The sequence below is a fragment of the Streptopelia decaocto genome (genome assembly GCF_964273445.1).
Source record: "Streptopelia decaocto genome assembly, chromosome: 16".
Taxonomy (NCBI): Eukaryota; Metazoa; Chordata; class Aves; order Columbiformes; family Columbidae; genus Streptopelia; species Streptopelia decaocto.
In genome coordinates, this window is record NC_138671.1 from 12,265,618 (window position 1) to 12,289,275 (window position 23,658).

Here is a 23,658-nt window from a genome sequence, read left to right on the forward strand (position 1 = left end):
TCGACCCCCGACAGTATATAACCTGTTTCTGTCATTGAGGGCACTCAGACAGCTAATGAGGTAGCTATAGCACAACCAAGTCTTTCCTGATAAATAATGGTGATGGTAACTCTTGCAGCCTTATTGATTGGCTTAGAACAGAAATCATGATGATAATGGGTTTATGTATCCCTGAGAGGGAGTAAAAAACAGCAAGAATGGGAGTCTTCTCCATAGATTTTGGGAGAAGGGCCATCACTTCATTGCCATGGTGGGAAACTGTTACATGAAATAAATGTATGCACACAACATTACTGCAAGATACGCGTATTTTATAGATGGGGGAGCCAGAAAACTTAATTGACTTGCCTATGGCCATGAAAGCAGTCAGTGACAGACCTGGGATTCATGATCAGGACTTCCTTGCGTCCCGCATCATGTTTGAACAGTTATCTACTTACTAGTCAGAGGCTCGCTGCGAGGTTGTTCTAACATACTGTATAGAGATAGTCATGCAAGGGATGGAGCACAAAGTCACTGAAGAACAGAGCTCTCTCCGTACCAGAAAGCAGATTTCTCCTGGAAGCTGCGTGCAACTGGGAACCCCTGGTGGGAAACACACATCTGGTTCTTTCACCCCGGAATGTCTGGTGCTTAAGGCTCAGCACAATGAGGACCACTTTTATGACTAAATGTAACAGAGATAGCCTGCACAGGCATAAATTACAAGGTGTCGAGTAGTGGAACAACCTTTTCCCTATGCTCTTCTGACCCTTAGCAATCCAACGTTAGCCTGGTTAATGCAGTGGCCTCATCACATACAACTATAGATCAGTCTATATTTCCATGTCCACAGGCCGGATATCTCCAGTTTTGTGTTCTTTTACCCACAGTTCCCTGTCTTTGGCAGGATCCACCTTCCGAAGCAACTGATCCACGAGCTCTACTGTCTAAAATGAACAAAACAAGAATCAAAATGTCAAGGGCGCATTTCCAAGCAGAGACAGACATTGCTCAGAAGCCTAGAGCAGCTCTGGGCACACCTACGTTGTATTTGCATACAAGTGAGAAGCACACATATGTGAGACCCGGTGGACAACAGCCAGATCTGAACGTGAAGCCTCATAGCGGGGAGAGGAGGCAGATTTTGGACATCAAAGCTAGGCTTCCTATGCCAGGCATTGGCCGGCTGGTCTCTGACTCCTGTCCTGCAATCTGCACCTTACACCAAATATAACCATGTATTGAGGTCAGTATACATTCCCCGCATTTTAATATTTCAAAACTAGACATTTTTTTAGTAATAAAATAAAGATATACTCCCTCCCACAACAGTGAAACCATTTAGCGTCTTCCTTCAAGAACAGAGGACCTCAAAGAGTCGTGCATCATGCAGGGAGAGCTCATAATGGCTCATGCTGGCCAAACGTCATTCAATTCACTGTGTCTGCCCCAGCAAATGCTGTGATCCAGCAGTATGAAATATAACCAGGATCAGAGCATCTCAGAGGAGCAGGACCGTAGGGTGTCAGTCCAGTATTGTTGCAAACTAACCAGCTGACTAATACACTTTTCACATCCATCAGGCCAGGACAGCGACCGTTCTGCCCAGCTGAAGCGCAGTAAAGACCAAAGGACAAGCAGACTTACACTTTGGTTGAACATGTCTGTCTCATGACGCAGCTGTGTGTACTGGCAAAGGTGCTGCCGAATCATCTCCACCCTTTCAACTTCTAGTCTCTCAAGCTCCTGGACATGAAGGAAAACAAGGCCTTATTTTTCTTGGAAGCTGAGCTTGAAGGCCCAGAGAAAGGATAACACACAAAATGTTGCTAGCCAGTGTGATAACACCCCAGGGTCACGCTTTGCAGATGAACTCTGTGGTTGTACATCCCTCTATTTGCAGAGAATCAGAGACAGCAAGCAACAAAAGTCACTTTTCAGCCAGAGCCTAATGACAGAAAAGGAGGTTGAAACCTTTCAGGACTGAGACTACCCTGTCTTCAGGGATGCTGCAAACAAGAGGGAGCCTGTTTCCTGCGAGAAGCTTTTCATGCTTTGTCGCTAGCCCTGAGGGAGCAGGAGACTGCCCTGCGATGTGCCGCTCAGAGGGCCTGACTGCACTTGGTCTAACGCGACCCCCTTCAGAGCAGTTTCATCCGTTCACCAGATGATGAGCCGCGACAAGTCTGCCCCTTGCTCAGCTGTCAGTAAGCAGACCTCAGTAACGCTTTAGTTGAAAAGGCAGGCGATTTCTAACTTTCCTCCTGATTTTTTTTGCCTCCCTCTTCTCCTGGATTCTGATATTTTACCCCAACATCTGCACTTAGTCCCTCCTTGTCCATCTGGGCGGCAGCAGTGGAAGCAGGATGCTGGGGAAGTCTGCCTGTAAGACGTGCTGTAATGGACATGGATGTATCACTAAGAGCTCTGTATTCACAGGGACACCAATGGGGCCAAATCTTAAAAAACCCCTTGCCTTCAGAGGGCATTTCTGATGTCCACTTCCTGGCCACCATGGTGGAGTGCAACCTGGGCATGTACGAGCAGGCAGGCGGCTACATTGCCTTCTCTGTGCTATTTGCAATTTGTTAAATGTCTTTGGGGAAAAAGATGCTTCGTGACAGCACAAAAATCTCAGGTGGCAGATGATCTGCCTGGGGAGGAGGAAAATCAAAGGAGCTGACTGTATGGACAGGACTGAAATAGACTGAGCTCCCATTGCTGTGCCAGTTGATGTACTGTCATCACGGAAAATATGACCCTCTGCAAACTCAGTCTCGTTTGCAGGGCACAGATGCACAGGACCAGAATGCAGAACCCAGTGTGCTAGGGCTGGTGAGAACACCATATGCAGAACGTGTGTTGTATCTGCACCAGAAACCTCACGGAGGAAGTTATGCAAGTGAACACACACCTTCAGCTCGTAGCTCTCTCGACTTTGTATTGCATATGGACCAATCTGTATGTGAGCTGGTCAGATGCAGACTGTTTTTCAATTCACACTTCATATTCACGTCTACCAAGACTCACCTTCGAATGCTTGTCAGCCTGCGTTTCACAACTGACAAACCCGCTGTGCAGCCTGCAGGCTGCGACCTCTCTCTTAAGCTATTTACTAGCGCACTTCTCCGTCGTACTTCTCCTGGAGCAAATATGCAGCTAACAGACGCCAGTGGCACTGATGGTCAGTGTCATTTTTATCAGTGAGAAGCCACCAGTGAAGGTGAGAATCAGATTCCTTATGTATAGGAATGCCAACTTTTCTCTCTTGTTCTGCTTTTGGGAAGATATCCACCTCTTGGTTTTCCACTCATCCATCTGCCTTTATTTATTTCCTGCAGTTTAAACATTTCACTGACACACTTCCAAATGCTGAGCAATTTATTACCCTGCTTCTCATTAGGAGGTGTTCACCGTTTTGTGTTTGTCCAATGAGAAAAATACAGGCAAAAGACAGTTTTATTTCCTGCTTTTGAAAGCAAATGGCTGTTGTCCAGAAGGGCTCTAAGGAACGACATGAGGGAGGAGGCCTACAGCCGAAGTGCAGGTATTTCTAGGAATACAGCACATCAAAGCTGTACCTTGGCATCTTGGTGACTAACGCCAAAGGAATACGCCCTTATGGTGAACACTGTGAGCTGTGTTATCTTCAGAGAAACAGAACAACAGGCAATTAAAGCATGCCTCTTCTGAGCTGGCAATACTTGTGATGGAATAGTAAAATCATAGAACACAAAAATTCACTTATGTATACGTGGATTCAGCGATTTACCATGGTTTACATGTCTTTCTCGTGCATTACTTCATCCTTCCTGGGGACTATTCCAGCGTTCTGGCCCCCAAGCAGCCCTGAACTGGTTTAATGCCTCTGCAAAGAAACAATTATTTCTTCCTTCCCCTAATGATAAGAGTTTTTCTTAGACCTGATAAGAAGGAAATACAGTGGGAGATTTATCACCCCGTTTTTCCCACTGCTCTGCCCTGTCACTACCTACGAGTGATGAATGTTTTGTGCCATTACGATTTTGCCGTGTTATACATGTAAGATACACCACAGAGTTACATACCAGAGTGGTGGTCACCATTTCCTCAAACCACTTGGACTGGGCTTGATTGTAAAGATCCACGCAGCACATCAGGTCATCCCCTGGAAAGTCCAAGACAGCAACACGTGAGGCTTCTCTGGCCAGTGTTACAGAGCTCAGAAGGAAACTGCAGTTCAGCTTTTATAGAGAGACACAGAGAGTTTGAACGTCAGATCTGGTGGAGCTGGGGGCAGTTCTGTTACATCATATTTGTCAGGTGCAACAAAACGTCAACCAAATGCGTGCACATGAGGTGTGGTAAAAGATCAGGGGGTTGGAGTGAGAAAGAGTAAGGGGGAAATACAAGATTTTAAAAGGGAAATATGAACACAGAGTAATATTTTACAAAATGCCCAGAACTATGAAAGCAAGCTACTTCATTAAAAAAAAATAAAATCATTAAAATGGGAAATCAAGGAGTTATTGAGCTATGGGGTAGCGCTCTGTAGGTGAGTCTGCATTCTACGATGGGTCTGTTTTAAACAGGTTCCAGCTGTCTGAGATGGTTGGACACTGATTTGCCCCAGCCCAGCCGCACACTAACGCATCCTCCAGCCTCTGGAGACGCACGATTCCAGCTGAGCTCCGGCTTCCTCCTGCGTTCAGGGCAGTGACACAATAAGCTGCGAATATTTTGATTTTTCCTTTGTTGCACAACTCTGACAGAGAGGGAAAGGTGGGTGGGAAATCTGCAGGGCATGTCTCAGAGATTACTGCTTTCTGCCTAATAAAACCTCTTTCTTCTTTACATGAGGCTCAATTACTCTTTCCTGAACAGTTTGATGCATAAATCCTCCCCCGCCACACATCATACCAGTGGCACAAAGTGGGGGAGAGCGCTGGGGAGAATCACACCAAACTCCCCTCTGCTCTGCCCTGGGGAGACCACACCTGGAATCTTGTGTCCAGTTGTGGCCCCTCAGTTCCAGCAGGACAGGAACTGCTGGAGAGAGTCCAGCGCAGCCACCAAGATGCTGAAGGGAGTGGAGCATCTCCCGTGTGAGGAAAGGCTGAGGGAGCTGGGGCTCTGGAGCTGGACAAGAGGAGACTGAGGGGGGACTCATTCATGGGGATCAATATGGAAAGGGGGAGCGTCAGGAGGATGGAGCCAGGCTCTTCTCGGTGACAACCAGTGACAGGACAAGGGGTGATGGGTGCAAACTGGAACACAAGAGGTTCCACTTAAATCTGAGAAGAAACTTCTCAGTAAGGGTGACAGAACACTGGCCCAGGCTGCCCAGGGAGGTTGTGGAGTCTCCTTCTGTGCAGACATTCCAACCCGCCTGGACACCTTCCTGTGTAACCTCATCTGGGTGTTCCTGCTCCATGGGGGGATTGCACTGGGTGAGCTTTCCAGGGCCCTTCCAACCCCTGACATTCTGGGATTCTGTGATTCTGTGATCTTCAGCTCTCCCTTGCTCGTTCAATAAATATCTATTGCAACTTCTGAGGACTCGCACAGAAAGGCTGTGGATTTGCAGATGGATAAGGAGCGTCTCTCATGGAGCTTCTTGTCATTAAAACATAACTTTTTTCTACTCAAATGGTTGTCTTTACACACGGTCACACTGTGAAAGGCTCCTCTCAAAACCAAGACAGGCTACCCTGAGGTTTTTAAAAGCCTCAGAACTCTGCCAAGGAATGGACTTGCGAAGGGATGAAACACAGAAGCCCTACTTAAAACACATTTTCAGCACAGGTACTAACAGCTGCACATATCAGCTTTGCAGATATCGAAACAGTTCCTGATGGATGCCAGAGAAGTGGTTTGAGCCTCTGTAAAACATGTATAGGTCACATCAAGTAGCTGTGTACTCAGTACAGTGTAGCATACACTACTCTGTCCTCAGTATCCTTTGAACAGAAATTGTTTTAATCACTGACTAGCAGGGAAAAAAAGAAAAAGGTTCACTTTCAAGGAAAAAGACAGTAATAGGTAGCACCGAAGTAACTGTGGGTGACTGGGATTTAGGAAAGAACAACTGAAGGAACTATGACTTAAGGAAGAAACATCCTTAGCAGAGCTTCTTTGAACCTGACTTTGAAACTTTCACATTCTGTTATCTCAGCACTTTCATTAAACAAAGGAGTAATTCACCTGCTTTTACTGTTCTCACCCCAGCTGTCAAAATAATAATTTGGGGACATCTGACCTGGAAAAAACAGACTTGTTTCTTCAGAGGATTTAATACCCAATGGATTTGTAGCACAGATCACTTGGACTTTGCAGCTACAATACCATGAACAACACACAGGTGGATGGGCAGCTGCATCCACCCGGTTCCTGCTGCCAGGGGGCTGCGCTCCCCTCGGGCGCTGACGCACACGGGCACTCACCGGCCTGAGTCGACTTCCGTCTCGCCTTCTTAATCTCCTCCTCTGTCTTGTTGCTGAGCTTCACCTCTAGCTGCTGCGTCTTCATTTCCAGATCCTTCTGTCTCTCTGTCAAGGCTTTCCGGGCCTTGGAGTAATTAAAGAAGAGTCACGTGTTTTAGATGAAAAGAGGTGCCAGCTCGTTCAGCCATCTCTCACTCCTTCACAGAGTATTTGTCAACCAGGAGTCACAGACTCTGCATAAAACTGGGTCCTAACTGGGACTCAAGTTCTTAGGGCATCCTGTGGCGTTCAAAGCAGCATCCTACCATCATACAGAAGTTGTCATCGACAGATCGCAAAAGCATTTGCACTCTTCATAGGTCCTTAGAAAGGCACAGTACGGAAGGCATCATCAGGCTCCCATGTTTCTTAGTAACCTTCTCACTATTGCTGGAAGAAAGGGGAGCTGGAGCTTCTTCCAAATGTTGTTAACCAGCATCACAAAGACACTTCCACTTCCTTCTCTTAGGATCTAAATAGTTTAACAATTTCAGGTCTCTTCCAAAATTTATTTTTAAGTATCTTCTGGATTCAATAAACGCTCACCAGAAACACTAACAAATAGGAACTTTTAGACTTATTTCAGAAAAACTAATTCAGGTTCATGACAGCAGCAGTTCATACTGTAGAAATCTAGAACCTGGGACCTGGTTACAACGGATTATTTAAATTACTCTTTCAGGTCTTCAAAACCTGATTTATCAGTATCATTACTGAACTTATACAAGCAAATCAGTAAAGTGTCTTAGCAAATAAACATCATTATCACATATGCATCACCTCATTTGCTGAAGTTTCCTAAATACAAAATAAAAATCACTTGCTTTGTATGCAGCTATTATAAAATAGGTCACATTTGTTCTTTAGCCAGTTAGAGTGTTTCACACTAAATTTGGATGATTACAGTTTGTTAGCACCTTGCCGTTTGCTACAGGTCACAAGGCTCTTGAGGCATCACTTGCATTGGTTCCCTGTGCGGTTCTAAAGCGCCTGTGCCTGGCCCAGCAGGGGCCAGAGGGAGCTGCAGGAAAGCAACGCTGCACACGGGGCTCTGCCCTTTCCTTATTCCTTCTTCTCAAGGGTATTCTAATTCATTCTTTTCAATATCCCTACGGAGTGATACAGGAAATTGACAGTTAATTAATTAACACTTAAAGAACTAACTCTTGACACTTGACACTTATTTCTAACCCTACCCCACGTCACTAAAGACACTTAGAGAGCCAACCCTTTAACCCACATCACTATTGCCCAGCCTTGCTTGGCTCTGAGTAACTTATTGTACGAGAAACAGGAGTTCACTGACGCCTTGCAAAGATAATAATCCTTGGGTGCATCCTTGGGTGAACTAGATAACAGAAACGTGGGCAGAGGACAGGAGATACGCCAGTTTTAACCAACTCAGCAGTCTGAGACCCAACCAACTCATCACACTGGACCAAAGGTGACCGTGTACAGAGAAAGAGGACCCGGGGTTACAATCACTGTGCAGCTACAAACAGGAGAAGCCAGAGGTGGAGACCAATGCAATTTCTGCTTGGCCTTTGCCTTAGGTTACACCACACTGCGCACGGCGCTGCCTTCTTAGCGGGAAGAGATGGAACATGGACATATATTGGAAAGATGAAGAATACATGGAAGTGGATGAGTGGGTGGAGGAAATGGAGGTAGATGCGGAGGTGGACGAGGAAATGGAAGTTGATGAAGATCTAGGAGAAGCTATGGAGGTGGATGGCTAGTTGGAGAAGATCTGGACGTGGATGTTGAAGATGGGCTTGGTGGGGTGGGGTAGACTATTGGAGAGGGAGTGTTGCAGTTTCTTCATTTTAGCGTGTTCGTACTGTTTGGTTTGTTGGTGTTCAGGTTTACTTCTGTATCTAGTCTGTTGTATTGGGGTTTTTTTCTGTATCTCTAGTTTGTTGTATTGGGTTTTTTTTTTCTGTATATAGTTTGTTGTAGTTTGGGTTTTTTTCTGTAAAGAGGTTTACTCTTGTGTTTTTCTCCATAAATACATTTCTTCAGGGGTCCCTGTGCACAGAGGGCTCCCACTTGCAGAGCTCAGGGCACTGGGCACCAGTGGGGTTGGTTCATGGGCTGCTGGAAAGCGGTGTCCCCAACAGCAAAGCTGTCACCAGCAACAAGTGAGCTCTGACATGAGCAAACCCTGCATGGATCCCATCACAAGAAATCCAGAAGGACTTGTGGGCAACGGGGAGGTCGCCTTGGGCATAGTGACTATGAAACGATTGAGTATTCCATTCTGGGAGAAGTTAGCGGGGTGCTCAGCAGAACTGCCACCTTGCACTTCCCAAGGGCAGACTTGGAGCTGTTCAGGAGGCTGCTTGGCAGAGTCCCTTGGGAAGCAGTCCTGACGGACAAAGCAGCCCAGCAAAACTGGTCTCTCTTCCAGAAGGAAATCTTAGAGGCGCAGGAGCAGGCTGGCCCCGTCTGCCTAGAGACGAGCCGGCGGGGAAGACGTTCCGGCCTGGCTGAATAGAGAGCTGCGGCCGCAACTTGGGAATCAAAGGAGAACTGATAACCAGGGAAAGGGCGAGGTACTAAATGTCTTCTTTGCCTCAGTCTTTCAGAGTCAGAGCGGTTGTGCTCCAGGTCCCCAGCCCCCTGAGACAGGAGACAGGCTTGGGCTGCAGAATGGAGCCCCAAGAACCCACGGGGAAACGGTTAGCGACCTGCGACACCACTCGCACACCCACAAGTCTATGGGGTCAGATGGGATACACCCAAGGGTCCTGAGGGAGCTGGCCAAGGTGATCACTAAGCCACTTTGCATTATCCATCAGCAATCCTGGCTAACTGGGGAGGTCCCACTTCACGGGGAGTTGGCTAATGTGACGCCCACCTACAAGAAAGGCTGGAAGGAGGATCTGGGGACCTGTCACTCTGGTCTCGGTGCCAGGGAAGGTCCTGGAGCACAACGTCCTAAGTGATATCACACAGCACATGCAAGAAAACCATGTGATCAGGCCACTCCACATGGGTTTGGAAAAGGCAGGTCCCACTTCACCAACCTGACGTCCTTCTACAACAAGGTGACCCACCTAGGAGATGGGGGAAAGGCTGTGGATGTTGTGTCGTTAGACTTGAGTAAAGCCTTTGAGACCGTATCCCACAGCATTCTGCCGGAGAAGCCGGCAGCTCCTGGCCTGCAGGGCTGTACTCTGCCCTGGATAAAGAACTTCTCCCCAGGGAGCAAGAGACAGCACAAGAGGAAATGGCCTCGCGTTGCGCCAGGGGACGTTCAGATTGGATAGCAGGAGAAAATTCTTCACGCGAGGCTGGCGAAGCAGTCTGTTCTTTCTACAGCGGGAAGGGACACAGCCAACGTCTCTGTGCTGCAAGTACCTATCGCAGCCTTCAACTTGCTGAGTTTCTGCAGAGCTCAGAAAGAAAAAGCCCAATTTCTCTCCTTTGGAAATTCAGCTTTTCAGCTTTTTCCAAGAGGAGGATGGTCCCAAAACGCTATGGAAGAGAAAAAACTAGCAGTGAATTCCACCTCAGATACTTTCCATACACACCCTGGAGGTGCTTGGCCTGCTGCTTCTCATCTTGGGAGGCAGCTCAGGAGCTTTTGTCGCTGCTCTGCTTGGCCTGGCTTCTCTTCCCCAGCTGGATGTGGTGGCGTGAGCGTTGCAACTTGGGACACTGTCCCCAAGCCCTTCAGTTGAAAGCCCACCTCACCAAGCTGGCCAGCCTGCTGCCAAACATTCCCTCGCCTCTCCTAGGCAGGTGGATCCCATCCCTCTCAGCTGCTTCTGGTCATCACCAACGTCCCACTGGCAGAGAAGCCAACATCCTTCAGGACGGCACCAGCCACCAAGCCCGCACTTAAGATGCATTCTACATTTCTGGCTGCCCCCTTTCCTCCCAATGCTAGAAGGAGGAGGAGATGACTTGGGCACCACTTGAATTCACTGGCACCCCCAGGGCTTGAGAGTCTTCCTGGATTCTAGCCAGGTTCCGCCTTGCGCTGCCATTCGTGCCCACATGGAAGAGTGGCTGTGCTGTACAGGGGCAGAGCGAGATCAGAGCCTGCAAAGGGATGGCATCAACATTGAGGTCAACTTCAGCTACCGCAGGAACCAAGTGGACAAAAACCTTTCTGAGGGGTGAGGGTGGCTGCCGGCCATGACGGGACGGTTGGCAAGAACCGCTCAAGGCAGCCTGGAACTAGAAGTGGTTGGCATTCTGAAACTGGTGAAAAGGCAGGTTGGTACATCCATAACCACCACTGAGGGGGTCACCCCCATCCCTGCGGCGCAGCCCACACCAGAATGCCCACGCAACCCAGGTGTGATGGCACGGCCCGTGTTCCATCTGCAGCGCTGGTGCCCGGCAACGGCCACAACACAGCGCCCCCCTCCAGAACCCGCCACAGCCTTCCTGCTCTCCCCTTCTCCAGTTGTTCCTGCTTGCCCTGCTCCCAGTCCAGCCCTTCTCTCCCGTTCCCAGTGCCCCAGCCACTCAACCCAGCCCTTCTCACCGACACCCAGCACCTTCATCCCTCCGTTCTTCCCTCGCTGTGTTTTCTAGGAGGAGAACACTACTACTCCAGGTACGGTCCCGCTCCACGGCTTTGGGCACCCCCACTGCCCGGCCAGGCTGGAGCAGGCAGCGCGGGGATGGCGTGGGGTGGGGAACCCGCTCTGGGGGGCTCGGGGACCAGGAGCTCAGCTCGGCCTCTCCACCCAGCCCTGCAAGGCCACGGGCTGGGAGAAGCCCTTCTGGGCTGCTCGGCCCCTGCTGAAATCCAGCATCCCTGCCCGGGGGACACGTCCCCAGGGGAGCCCAGGGCACCCCGGGCTCGTGCCGGAGGGATGCTCGGCGGGAGCAGCTGCTGCTGCCCGCAGCCTGAGCCCGTGCCTCCTCTGCCCCTTTCCAGGCTGGAGCCAGGGCAGCCCAGCCCTGCCCGGGGAGCAGCGCGCAGCCAAAAAAGCCACCAGCACAGGCTAAGGAGCCACTGGGCTCCGAGGGAGGTGTGGGGCCGGGCTCTGTGCCTGGGACCCCCGACGGGGCAGGGACACGGCTGCTCACACCTGCCCTCTCTGTTCCCACAGATCTACAGGAAGTATTTGCAAGGCGAGATGCCAAAACGCACCAAGGAAAAGACCATCAAGCTACAGGTGCTGGCCCGTGGGTGCTGGTGGCCCAGGAGCTGCCCAAACTCCAGGCAGCTCCTGCTGGGGACGTGCCCAGGGGACCCATCACCCCACAGCTCTCCATGGGCACTGAAAGGGCTCAGGGCTGCTGAGACCCCCATCCTACAGCTCTGCTGGGCTGCCCAGGGCAGGACCAATGCAATTCCGCTTGGCTTTTGCCTTAGGTTACACCAGGCTGCGCACGGCGCTGCCTTCTGAAAGGGAAGAGACGGAAGATGGACCCGGACTGGAAAGATGACGACGAGATGGAAGTGGATGAGTGGGTGGAGGAAATGGAGGTTGACGTGGAGCTGGACGAGGAAATGGAAGTGGATGAAGATCTCGGAGAACCTATGGAGGTGGATGGCTAGTTGGAGAAGATCTGGACAGGTGCTGAAGATGGACTTGGTGGGGTGGAGTAGACTGTTGGGGAGGGAGTTTTGCAGTTTGTTCATTTTAGTGTGTTGGTAGTGTTTTGTTTGTTGGTGTTCGGGTTTTTTCTGTATATAGTTTGTTGTATTTGGGCTGTTTTCTGTATATAGTTTGTTGTAGTTTGGGGTTCTTGCTGTATATAGTTTGTTGTAGTTCGGGATTTTTTCTGTAAAGAGGTTTACTCTTGTGTTTTTCTCCATAAATACATTTCTTCATGTTTTTTCAGACCTGTGCTCTCTGACTTTTTCTGGTATTTGCAGAGCTGTGGTTTCCGCTCGCTCGGGGTTCCTGGGGCTGGAGGGGGCTGGGGGTGCTGGCACGGCCGCCCCGGGGACAGGGGGTCCCTGTGCACAGAGGGCTCCCACTTGCAGAGCTCGGGGCACTGGGCACCAGTGGGGTTGGTTCATGGGCTGCTGGAAAGCGGTGTCCCCAACAGCAAAGCTGTCACCAGCAACAAGTGAGCTCTGACATGAGCAAACCCTGCATGGATCCCATCACAAGAAATCCAGAAGGACTCGTGGGCAACGGGGAGGTCGCCTTGGGCATAGTGACCATGAAACGATTGAGTATTCCATTCTGGGAGAAGTTAGCGGGGTGCTCAGCAGAACTGCCACCTTGCACTTCCCAAGGGCAGACTTGGAGCTGTTCAGGAGGCTGCTTGGCAGAGTCCCTTGGGAAGCAGTCCTGACGGACAAAGCAGCCCAGCAAAACTGGTCTCTCTTCCAGAAGGAAATCTTAGAGGCGCAGGAGCAGGCTGGCCCCGTCTGCCTAGAGACGAGCCGGCGGGGAAGACGTTCCGGCCTGGCTGAATAGAGAGCTGCGGCCGCAACTTGGGAATCAAAGGAGAACTGATAACGAGGGAAAGGCCGAGGTACTAAATGTCTTCTTTGCCTCAGTCTTTCAGAGTCAGAGCGGTTGTGCTCCAGGTCCCCAGCCCCCTGAGACAGGAGACAGGCTTGGGCTGCAGAATGGAGCCCCAAGAACCCACGGGGAAACGGTTAGCGACCTGCGACACCACTCGCACACCCACAAGTCTATGGGGTCAGATGGGATACACCCAAGGGTCCTGAGGGAGCTGGCCAAGGTGATCACTAAGCCACTTTGCATTATCCATCAGCAATCCTGGCTAACTGGGGAGGTCCCACTTCACGGGGAGTTGGCTAATGTGACGCCCATCTACAAGAAAGGCTGGAAGGAGGATCCGGGGACCTGTCACTCTGGTCTCGGTGCCAGGGAAGGTCCTGGAGCACAACGTCCTGAGTGATATCACACAGCACATGCAAGAAAACCATGTGATCAGGCCACTCCACATGGGTTTGGAAAAGGCAGGTCCCACTTCACCAACCTCATGTCCTTCTACAACAAGGTGACCCACCTAGGAGATGGGGGAAAGGCTGTGGATGTTGTGTCGTTAGACTTGAGTAAAGCCTTTGAGACCGTATCCCACAGCATTCTGCCGGAGAAGCCGGCAGCTCCTGGCCTGCAGGGCTGTACTCTGCCCTGGATAAAGAACTTCTCCCCAGGGAGCAAGAGACAGCACAAGAGGAAATGGCCTCGCGTTGCGCCAGGGGACGTTCAGATTGGATAGCAGGAGAAAATTCTTCACGCGAGGCTGGCGAAGCAGTCTGTTCTTTCTACAGCGGGAAGGGACACAGCCAACGTCTCTGTGCTGCAAGTACCTATCGCAGCCTTCAACTTGCTGAGTTTCTGCAGAGCTCAGAAAGAAAAAGCCCAATTTCTCTCCTTCGGAAATTCAGCTTTTCAGCTTTTTCCAAGAGGAGGATGGTCCCAAAACGCTATGGAAGAGAAAAAACTAGCAGTGAATTCCACCTCAGGTACTTTCCATACACACCCTGGAGGTGGTTGGCCTGCTGCTTCTCATCTTGGGAGGCAGCTCAGGAGCTTTTGTCGCTGCTCTGCTTGGCCTGGCTTCTCTTCCCCAGCTGGATGTGGTGGCGTGAGCGTTGCCACTTGGGACACTGTCCCCAAGCCCTTCAGTTGAAAGCCCACCTCACCAAGCTGGCCAGCCTGCTGCCAAACATTCCCTCGCCTCTCCTAGGCAGGTGGATCCCATCCCTCCCCAGCTGCTTCTGGTCATCACCAACGTCCCACTGGCAGAGAAGCCAACATCCTTCAGGACGGCACCAGCCACCAAGCCCGCACTTAAGATGCATTCTACATTTCTGGTTGCCCCCTTTCCTCCCAATGCTAGAAGGGAGGAGGAGATGATTTGGGCACCACTTGAATTCACTGGCACCCCCAGGGCTTGAGAGTCTTCCTGGATTCTAGCCAGGTTCCGCCTTGCGCTGCCATTCGTGCCCACATGGAAGAGGGGCTGTGCTGTACAGGGGCAGAGCGAGATCAGAGCCTGCAAAGGGATGGCATCAACATTGAGGTCAACTTCAGCTACCGCAGGGACCAAGTGGAGAAAAACCTTTCTGAGGGGTGAGGGTGGCTGCCGGCCATGGCGGGACGGTTGGCAAGAACCGCTCAAGGCAGCCTGGAACTAGAAGTGGTTGGCATTCTGAAACTGGTGAAAAGGCAGGTTGGTACATCCATAACCACCACTGAGGGGGTCACCCCCATCCCTGCGGCGCAGCCCACACCAGAGTGCCCACGCAACCCAGGTGTGATGGCACGGCCCGTGTTCCATCTGCAGCGCTGGTGCCCGGCAACGGCCACAACACAGCGCCCCCCTCCAGAACCCGCCACAGCCTTCCTGCTCTCCCCTTCTCCAGTTGTTCCTGCTTGCCCTGCTCCCAGTCCAGCCCTTCTCTCCCGTTCCCAGTGCCCCAGCCACTCAACCCAGCCCTTCTCACCGACACCCAGCACCTTCGTTCTTCCCTTGCTGTGTTTTCTAGGAGGAGAACACTACTACTCCAGGTACGGTCCTGCTCCACGGCTTTGGGCACCCCCACTGCCCAGCCAGGCTGGAGCAAGTGCGGGGATGGCGTGGGGTGGGGAACCCGCTCTGGGGGGCTCGGGGACCAGGAGCTCAGCACGGCCTCTCCACCCAGCCCTGCAAGGCCACGGGCTGGGAGAAGCCCTTCTGGGCTGCTCGTCCCCTGCTGAAATCCAGCATCCCTGCCCGGGGGACACGTCCCCAGGGGAGCCCAGGGCACCCCGGGCTCGTGCCGGAGGGATGCTCGGCGGGAGCAGCTGCTGCTGCCCGCAGCCTGAGCCCGTGCCTCCTCTGCCCCTTTCCAGGCTGGAGCCAGGGCAGCCCAGCCCTGCCCGGGGAGCAGCGCGCAGCCAAAAAAGCCACCAGCACAGGCTAAGGAGCCACTGGGCTCCGAGAGAGGTCTGGGGCCGGGCTCTGTGACTGGGACCCCCGACGGGGCAGGGACACGGCTGCTCACACCTGCCCTCTCTGTTCCCACAGATCTGCCAGAACTAATTGCAACACAAGATGCCAAAGCGCACCAAGGAAAAGACCATCAAGCTAAAGGTGCTGGCCCGTGGGTGCTGGTGGCCCAGGAGCTGCCCAAACTCCAGGCAGCTCCTGCCGGGGACGTGCCCAGGGGACCCATCACCCCACAGCTCTCCATGGGCACTGAAAGGGCTCAGGGCTGCTGAGACCCCCATCCTACAGCTCTGCTGGGCTGCCCAGGGTAGGACCAACGCAATTTCTGCTTGGCCTTTGCCTTAGGTTGCACCAGGCTGCGCACGGCGCTGCCTTCTGAAAGGCAAGAGACGGAAGATGGACCCGGACTGGAAAGATGAAGAAGACATGGAAGTGGATGAGTGGGTGGAGGAAATGGAGGTAGACGCGGAGGTGGACGAGGAAATGGAAGTTGATGAAGATCTAGGAGAAGCTATGGAGGTGGATGGCTAGGTGGAGAAGATCTGGACGTGGATGTTGAAGATGGGCTTGGTGGGGTGGGGTAGACTATTGGAGAGGGAGTGTTGCAGTTTGTTCATTTTAGTGTGTTCGTAATGTTTGGTTTGTTGGCGTTCGGGTTTTCTTCTGTATCTAGTTTGTTGTATTGGGGTTTTTTTTCTGTATATAGTTTGTTGTAGTTTGGGGTTCTTGCTGTATATAGTTTGTTGTAGTTCGGGGTTTTTTCTGTAAAGAGGTTTACTCTTGTGTTTTTCTCTGTAAATATATTTCTTCATATTTTTTAGACCTGTGCTCTCTGACTCTTTCTGGTATTTGCAGAGCTGTGGTTTCCGCTCGCTCGGGGTTCCTGGGGCTGGAGGGGGCTGGGGGTGCTGGCACGGCCGCCCCGGGGGTCGGGGGTCCCTGTGCACAGAGGGCTCCCACTTGCAGAGCTCACGGCACTGGGCACCTGTGGGGTTGGTTCGTGGGCTGCTGGAAAGCGGTGTCCCCAACAGCAAAGCTGTCACCAGCAACAAGTGAGCTCTGACATGAGCAAGCCCTGCATGGATCCCATCACAAGAAATAGCTGGAGGTGCTAGTGGAGCCCAAGTTGCCCCAGGGCTTGGCCGGCTCTTGGGCATACCCTGGGATGGTGGCTTGGGAGCTGGAGGACCCAGACTGCACCCCAGGGGTGGTGGTGTGGGTTCCAGGAGATCCTGTCTCCAGCCCCGAGGTTCTGGCCTGGGTGCCCGGGGACCCTGGCTGCAATCCCGGGGTGGTGGCGCCAGCATCACAAGACCCGTTGTGATCAGAGGCAGCGCCTGACAACTTCACAGGGGTCGCTGGTTCCCCCTGTGTCCCTGCTTGCATCCCTGGGGAGCCAAACCCTGCAGTCCCCTTGCTGGTCTCCATCCCAGGCTGTGTCCCACGTCGCTTCGGCCCCAGTGCTGAGCTCCTCCTGGCCTGGCTGTCCATGGCCACCTGGGTGGGCTCGGCGGGGGCAGACTGGCCCTCCTGGGAAGAAGAGGGAAAGGGCAGCAGGTTTACCGGCAGCTGGGCAGCTGTGAGGACAGACCCCAGAACCCCCCACCATGTCCCCAGTCCCCGTTCCCAAACCACCATCTCGTGGGGCCCAACTCGTGTTGAACACGAGAGCCCAAATGCAAAGGGATCACGGGGTCAGCCTGGTCATGGAGCTGGAGGGATGGGACCCCCAGGGATGGGATCCCCAGCATCACTGCCCAGCACCCCAACCCACAGGCTGTGTGCCGAGGCTGAATTGCACGGGCAGAGCTTTATCTCCCCTCCTTCCCCTCCCATGGTTCTGTTTTGGGGGCTCTCTAGTTCAAAAGTGCCTTAGCAACTCCTGGGACACCCTTCCCACTCTTCCCTCCTGCTGCCCTTCACGCTGGTGACACCCATGGCCGTGGGACACGGGCACAGTGTGACAGGGCAGCAGGAGCGGGGAGGGACGAGGGCCCAGCTCCCTCCCGGGGCACCAGGGGACACTCACCAGGCCAAGCGTCTCTTGTATCTCCAGGATGTCCTCGGCCAGGCCAGAATGCGCCTCCTGCATGGCCCGCATGTCCTCTGCCAGGTCAGACTGCACCTCCTTAAACTTGCTCATCTCCTCCCACAGATCCTGGAGGGAAGCCCTGTCCTCACCAGGCAAAGCATCTTCTGGATCTCCCGGATGTCCTCCCCAGGCTGGAATGCGCCTCCTGCATTGCATGCATGTCCTCTGCCCGGCTGGAATGCGCCTCCTTAAACTTGCTCATCTTCTCGCAGGTCTGAGGGCAGCACAATAGCAGCGCGGAGCCCAGAGGAGGGGGCGTCTCATGGGGGAGCAGCAAGAGCTGTCCAGGGCAGCCGTGCAGCTTCAGCTGTGCTTGCCATGGGCTTTAGGGTCTTACAGTCCCCCCATCGCTGCCACATGTGGCCCAGGTTCTGGCGTGAAGGGTACTAGAGCTGCACATGAGGAGTTGTGTGTGGTCGCATGTAGAGAATATGCTTGAAGAAACAGGGCACTCAGTGCTTTTCCAGTCCTACTTGCACAACCTAGCGTACGTGTCGGACAGCAAGGATTTGTCCTTGGGTAATCAATAGAAAGAAACTTACTAAGAAGTAAAACAAGAAAAGAGGATGTAGAACAAAGGTATGCTGTCTTGCAGAACAAAGATGTGCTATTTTGTAGAACAAAGACGTGCTATTGCTGTAACGTGTGAACATTCCTTTGTAACTAATTATGTTGTGTCACATACTGCGTGTACCCTGGACTAACCCTGCAGAATAGAATCAGAATTGCAATAAAACGAGCATTGATCAAATGTCCATGAGGACTCATCTTGGACTCCGGGGCTCCCCAATCTTCAGTCACAGCCCGACCTCATGTTTGGGGGTGTCAGATTCATCCTGTGAAAGGAGTCAGCAAAATGAAGAACTACAGGAGGGGAGCGGACGGGCGAGTGCAGATACCGCACAGTTCCACAGGATTGATTTGGAGGCCGTGGGCGGTGGGTGAGGAGGGGGCAGCCAGGCGGGCTGGGGGTTGTGGGGCGAGGAGGCCCAGAAGGGGCTGAAGCTCCCGGGGCACAGGCCATGGAGCGATGGGGCTGTTGCTGCTCTGTGGCTCTCGGGGGTTCGCAGCTTGGAGAACGTGGCCAGAGCGTCGGGGAAGTTGGGCGGCATGGCCGGCGTGTTGCTGGGGGTGCACATCTGCGGGGTGTCAGATCGGCCATGGATGGGTTTTTGGAGTCCCATCCTGGCAACCTCCCCATCACTGGAGATCTGGCTGCATCCCGCACCAGGGGATGCTCGAAGCCCAGCTCTGGCGGGTATTGGGGTACCCAGCGCTGCAGGGTCTGGGTGGCACCCCCAGAATGTGGGGGCTGCCTGGGGAGGATCTCCAGCATCTCCTCTGATGCTTCAGAAACGGTGCTGCTGGCTACACAGCCATTGCAAGATCCTTTTGCACTGAGAACTGAAGTTGCTCCATAGCTGAAAGGGAGACCCCAACACAGAAAGCAGGGCTGCCATGATTCCTCTGAGAGTGAACCCCACATCCCAAAGCAAGCCGGTCCTTAGAGATGGCCAAGTTTGGAGCAGCGCTGTCACACGTGAGCTGCGAGTCACACAAGGAAGAGTTCCAGAGGACGGAGCGTGTCCCCAGATGGTCTTTGCCAGCGCTGACTGAGGAAGAGGCGTCCTGTCCAGGGACCTCTGCACAGACATCTCCAGGCAGAGCAAGACACTGGGGGGCAACAGCCCCTCTCACACCCCAGTTTTGCACCCCAAGTGGCCGCACTGCAATGGGCAAGCCTTCATCCGGGCCAGAGATGCTGGATCCAGAAGCCATGGCTTGCTCCTGGGAGGGTCTTTTTGTGTCAGAACCTCCTGGGTTTCGCCACGCATTTTTCACTGTCAATGACTTTCATTTCTTTTCCCTCTACGCTCTCCTCCAGTTTTGCCGTGGAGAGCAGATGCCAACAGTCTATTCCAGCCTTACGGGATCCTGCAGACTTCTCCTTTGCTGTCTGTGGTGCTGGTGATTGCCTTCTGCTGCCCCTGGTTCATGTTGAAGACTCATTCCTGGCAGACGTGGTTGGTGCTGCTGAGCAACACTCTTGGCTTTTTGCTAGTGCTCAGTAGGACACCTACAAGAAAGCAGGTGTCAAAAACCTCTCAGTTCTTGTGTTGAATGGGGTTGTGAGGAATCATTTAACTTCTCCTTTTCATCCTGAGCTCCTGGGGTTTTTGTAAGATTGGCCTCAAAAAGGGCCGGGTCTGTCCTGGGGGGAGGTGGGGAGGGCACTAAATTCAGCTCAGTGCGCAGAAAGCAGGGGCCGTACCGGGAACCGCGAGGGGCCGGCCAGCGCCTCGTGTCCCGGGGGCCCTGCCTGACTTTCTGTGCCCTAATGGGGTGCGAAGCGGAGCAGGGGACAGGGAGCCGGCTGAAGAGGGTCCTGTGGGACCCCAAAACTCTCCCCACCCATCGTGCTGGTCCTCATTGCATCACCCCGGCCCTGCCGCTCCCTGCATGGGGCAGCTGGTATCAGAGCAGTGTCCCCTCCCCAAACCCGCTGCACCCCAGCGCTTTGAGCGCCCTGGATGGTCCAAAATGTTCCCGAGCTGGCCCTGCCTGGGCTGGAGAAATATACCCCGAGAAGGGACAGAAATGGAAACGATCGCAGAACAGGTACAGAATAGCAAGTAGAATTGCAACCCTGGACTTCAGCAGGGCTAACTTTGGCCTTTTCAAGCAATTGCTGGGGGAAATCCCATGGGCAAGACTGCTTGAAGGAAAAGGGGCCCAAGATAGCTGGGTGGCATTCAGAGATTGCTTCTTCCACGCTCAGGATCAGAGCATCCCCACACGTAGGAAGTCAAGGAAGGGAGCCAGGAGGCCTAGGTGGTTGAATAGGGAGCTGTTGGGTATGCTCAAGCAGAAGAGGAGAGTTTACAGGTCATGGAAGCAGGGGCTGGCCACTTGGGAGGAATATAAGGCTGCTGTTAGAGGATGTAGGAAGGCAGCTAGGATAGCCAAGGCCTCCTTAGAATTACAGCTGGCTGGAGGGGTCAAGGACAGCAAAAAGAACTTTTTCAAATACATAGCAGATAAAACTAATACCAGAGGCAATGTAGGCCCACTGATGAATGGGGTGGGTGCCCTGGTGGCAGAAGATACAGAGAAGGCAGAATTACTGAATGCCTTCTTTGTCTCTGTCTACTCTGCCGGGGGCTGTCCTGGGGAGCCCCGTACCCCTGAGACCCTGGATGAAGCCAGGTCAATGGAGGAGTTGGCTTTAGTCGATGAGGACTGGGTTAGGGAGCAATTAAACAGTCTGGACATCCATAAATCCATGGGTCCAGATGGGATGCATCCACAGGTGCTGAGGGAGCTGGCTGAAGTCATTGCTGGACCGCTCTCCATCATCTTTGCCAAGTCTTGGGAAACGGGAGAGGTGCCCGAGGATTGGAGGAAAGCAAATGTCACTCCAGTCTTCAAAAAGGGCAAGAAGGAGGACCCGGGTAATTATAGACCGGTCAGCCTCACCTCCATCCCTGGGAAACTGATGGAACGACTTCTCCTTGGTGCCATCTCAAGGCATATCAGAGATAAGAGGGTTATTAGGGGCAGTCAGCATGGCTTTACCAAGGGTAGGTCATGCTTGACCAACCTCATAGCCTTTTATGAGAATGTAACAAGGTGGATGGATGATGGCAGAGCGGTGGATGTGGTCTGCCTTGACTTCAGTAAAGCCTTTGACACAGTCTCCCACAGCATCCTCACAGCTAAGTTGAGGAGGTGTGGTCTAGACAATAGAGTAGTGAGGTGGGTTGCAAACTGGCTTAGGGAGAGAAGCCAGAGAGTGGTAGTCAATGATGCGGAGTCTAGTTGGAGGCCAGTATCTAGTGGAGTGCCCCAGGGGTCAGTGCTGGGGCCAATATTATTCAATATATTCATTAACGACTTGGACGAGGGAATAGAGTGCACTATCAGCAAGTTTGCTGATGACACTAAGCTGGGAGGAGTGGCTGACACGCCGGAGGGCTGTGCTGCCATCCAGCGGGACCTGGACAGGCTGGAGAGTTGGGCGGGGAATAACCTAATGAAATTTAACAAAGGAAAGTGTAGAGTCCTGCATCTGGGCAGGAACAACCCCAGGTTCCAGTATAGGTTGGGAGATTACATATTAGAGAGCAGTGTAGGGGAAAGGGACCTGGGGGTCCTGGTGGACAACAGGATGACCATGAGCCAGCACTGTGCCCTTGTGGCCAGGAAGGCCAATGGCATCCTGGGGTGTATTAGAAGGGGGGTGGTTAGTAGATCGAGAGAGGTCCTCCTTCCCCTCTACTCCACCCTGGTGAGACCACATCTGGAATATTGTGTCCAGTTCTGGGCCCCTCAGTTCAAGAAGGACAGGGAACTGCTGGAGAGGGTCCAGCGTAGGGCAACAAAGATGATTAAGGGAGTGGAGCACCTCCCTTATGAAGAAAGGCTGAGGGAGCTGGGTCTCTTTAGTTTGGAGAAGAGGAGACTAAGGGGGGACCTTATTAATGTTTATAAATATATAAAGGGTGAGTGCCATGAGGATGGAGCCAGGCTCTTCTCGGTGGCAAACAATGATAGGACAAGGGGTAATGGGATCAAGCTGGAACACAAGAGGTTCCACTTAAATTTGAGAAGAAACTTCTTCTCAGTGAGGGTGACAGACACTGGAACAGGCTGCCCAGGGAAGTTGTGGAGTCTCCTTCTCTGGAGACATTCAAAACCCGCCTGGACATGTTCCTGTGCGACCTCACCTGGGTGTTCCTGCTCCAGCAGGGGGATTGGACTGGATGATCTTTTGAGGTCCCTTCCAATCCCAAACATACTGTGATACTGTGATACTGTGAACACAAATTCCCATTGAGAACAACCGCTGCGGGACTGGGGTGCAGAGGAGCGCGGGGTGTGGGCAGGACAGACAGCAAGTGGGAGACAACGGGCGGTTTGGGAGTGCAGGCAGCGCCCCAGTGGTCCGGAGGTGTATGGGTGGGCGGTGCGGAATGGGGGTGCGGAGGGGAGAGAGGAGGGAGCGGGGATGCGAGAGCGGAGGGGAAAGGATGGGGGTGTCACAGGGGGAAGAGCTTGTATGGGGCACGTTTGGAGAGAAAGTATTTGGGGAGGGCAGAGACACGCGGAGGGGACGGCAGACGCGGGGTGGGGATGTGGAAGTGGAAAGGTGCACAGGGGGACGTGTGCGGGGTGACCTCACCGGGGGGTCCACCCGGGACGACCCGCAGCAGACGAGTCACCTGGGACCACCCGCAATGGAGAATCCGCTCTGGAGAACCGACCCCCGCAGACACTGCACACCGGAGCATCCCCAGCGATGCCCCTGCGACCGCTGGCGTCTCGCCCCCTGTTCTCCTCAACCAGAGGGGACTGGCCGTGGGTCGCCTGTCCATAATACGCAAATATTTTTTTTGGCTTCTGCAAAATATCTAATTTTGAGGGGTTTTGGCTCTTTCCCACTACATGCTTTTGGTTTAGTGCATGAAAATGTGGTTCATTTTGCTTTCCAGCTGCACACTCCAGGGAGATTTTGCTTTCCCAGACGCCCCGAATTGTTGGTTTTATTTTCCCCCCGCTCTCCCCATTGCAGACCCACATTCAGGGTGTTTGGGGTGTTTTTGTGCCGTGGAGGCAGCTCCTACTCTGTATGTGCAGCCGTGCAGGGGAAAGTCCCCATTTGGGGGAACTGGCCCCAAATCAGGGTGGAAAAAGTGGCAAAAGGAGAAGGGGGAAGAGGCAGCTTGTGAAAGCGCTTTTGTATCTTTTCTTTCAAGATGTCGGGGGTCGAGACCCCGGCATGGGTTCTGGCCTGCGGCGACGGAGGAAGAAATGCAGCCAATTCAATTTGAATGATAAGCATACTACTTCGATTTATTGATACAGAGCACAGACTTTTATAGCGGTTCTATTAATTATGCCTACTCGTCAAACACCGATTTGATAGCATACGTAATGAGCCCATCCCAACATACATAATGAGTCCATCCCCTTCTGTGGTTTCTCTGGTATGTCAATTCCCTCGTTATTCAGGAGCTGCCCCCTCAGACTTGTTTATCCAGGCCTCTCTCAGGCGCTGCCTCCTGAGACTTGTTTATCCAGGCCTTTCTCATGCAATACCTTCTCACTTACCCTTGCTCAGCTCATGCTAACTGAGGCCTACTCATGCTAACTAGAAGAGATCCTCTTCGTAGAGAGGGTCTCATGCCCTTTCTCTCTTGGCCATTCTCCAACAATTCCCCCCTTTTTCTT

At 52.8% G+C, this 23,658-nt stretch overlaps 1 protein-coding gene across 1 annotated transcript; it reads right to left on the minus strand.

Moving 5' to 3' along the window:
• Positions 1-310: 310 nt before the first annotated feature.
• LOC309446958 (growth arrest-specific protein 7-like) lies at positions 311-6,531 on the minus strand. The gene is made up of 4 exons (XM_082067185.1): positions 6,405-6,531; positions 4,050-4,129; positions 1,630-1,728; positions 311-929 (listed from the first exon to the last, which is right to left on the minus strand). Exons 1-4 carry the CDS (start codon positions 6,487-6,489, stop codon positions 816-818), a joined length of 378 nt encoding a protein of 125 aa, XP_081923311.1. The 5' UTR covers positions 6,490-6,531; the 3' UTR covers positions 311-815.
• Positions 6,532-23,658: the final 17,127 nt, after the last annotated feature.

Coding starts and splice junctions, on each gene's coding strand:
- LOC309446958 (XM_082067185.1), bottom strand. CDS start 6,489: ATGAAGACGCAGCAGCTAGAGGTGAAGCTCAGCAACAAGACAGAGGAG. Junction 4,130..6,404: donor ACGGAAGTCGACTCAGGCCG/GTGAGTGCCCGT, acceptor TGGACTTTCCAG/GGGATGACCTGATGTGCTGC. Junction 930..1,629: donor CAGACATGTTCAACCAAAGT/GTAAGTCTGCTT, acceptor TGTTCATTTTAG/ACAGTAGAGCTCGTGGATCA.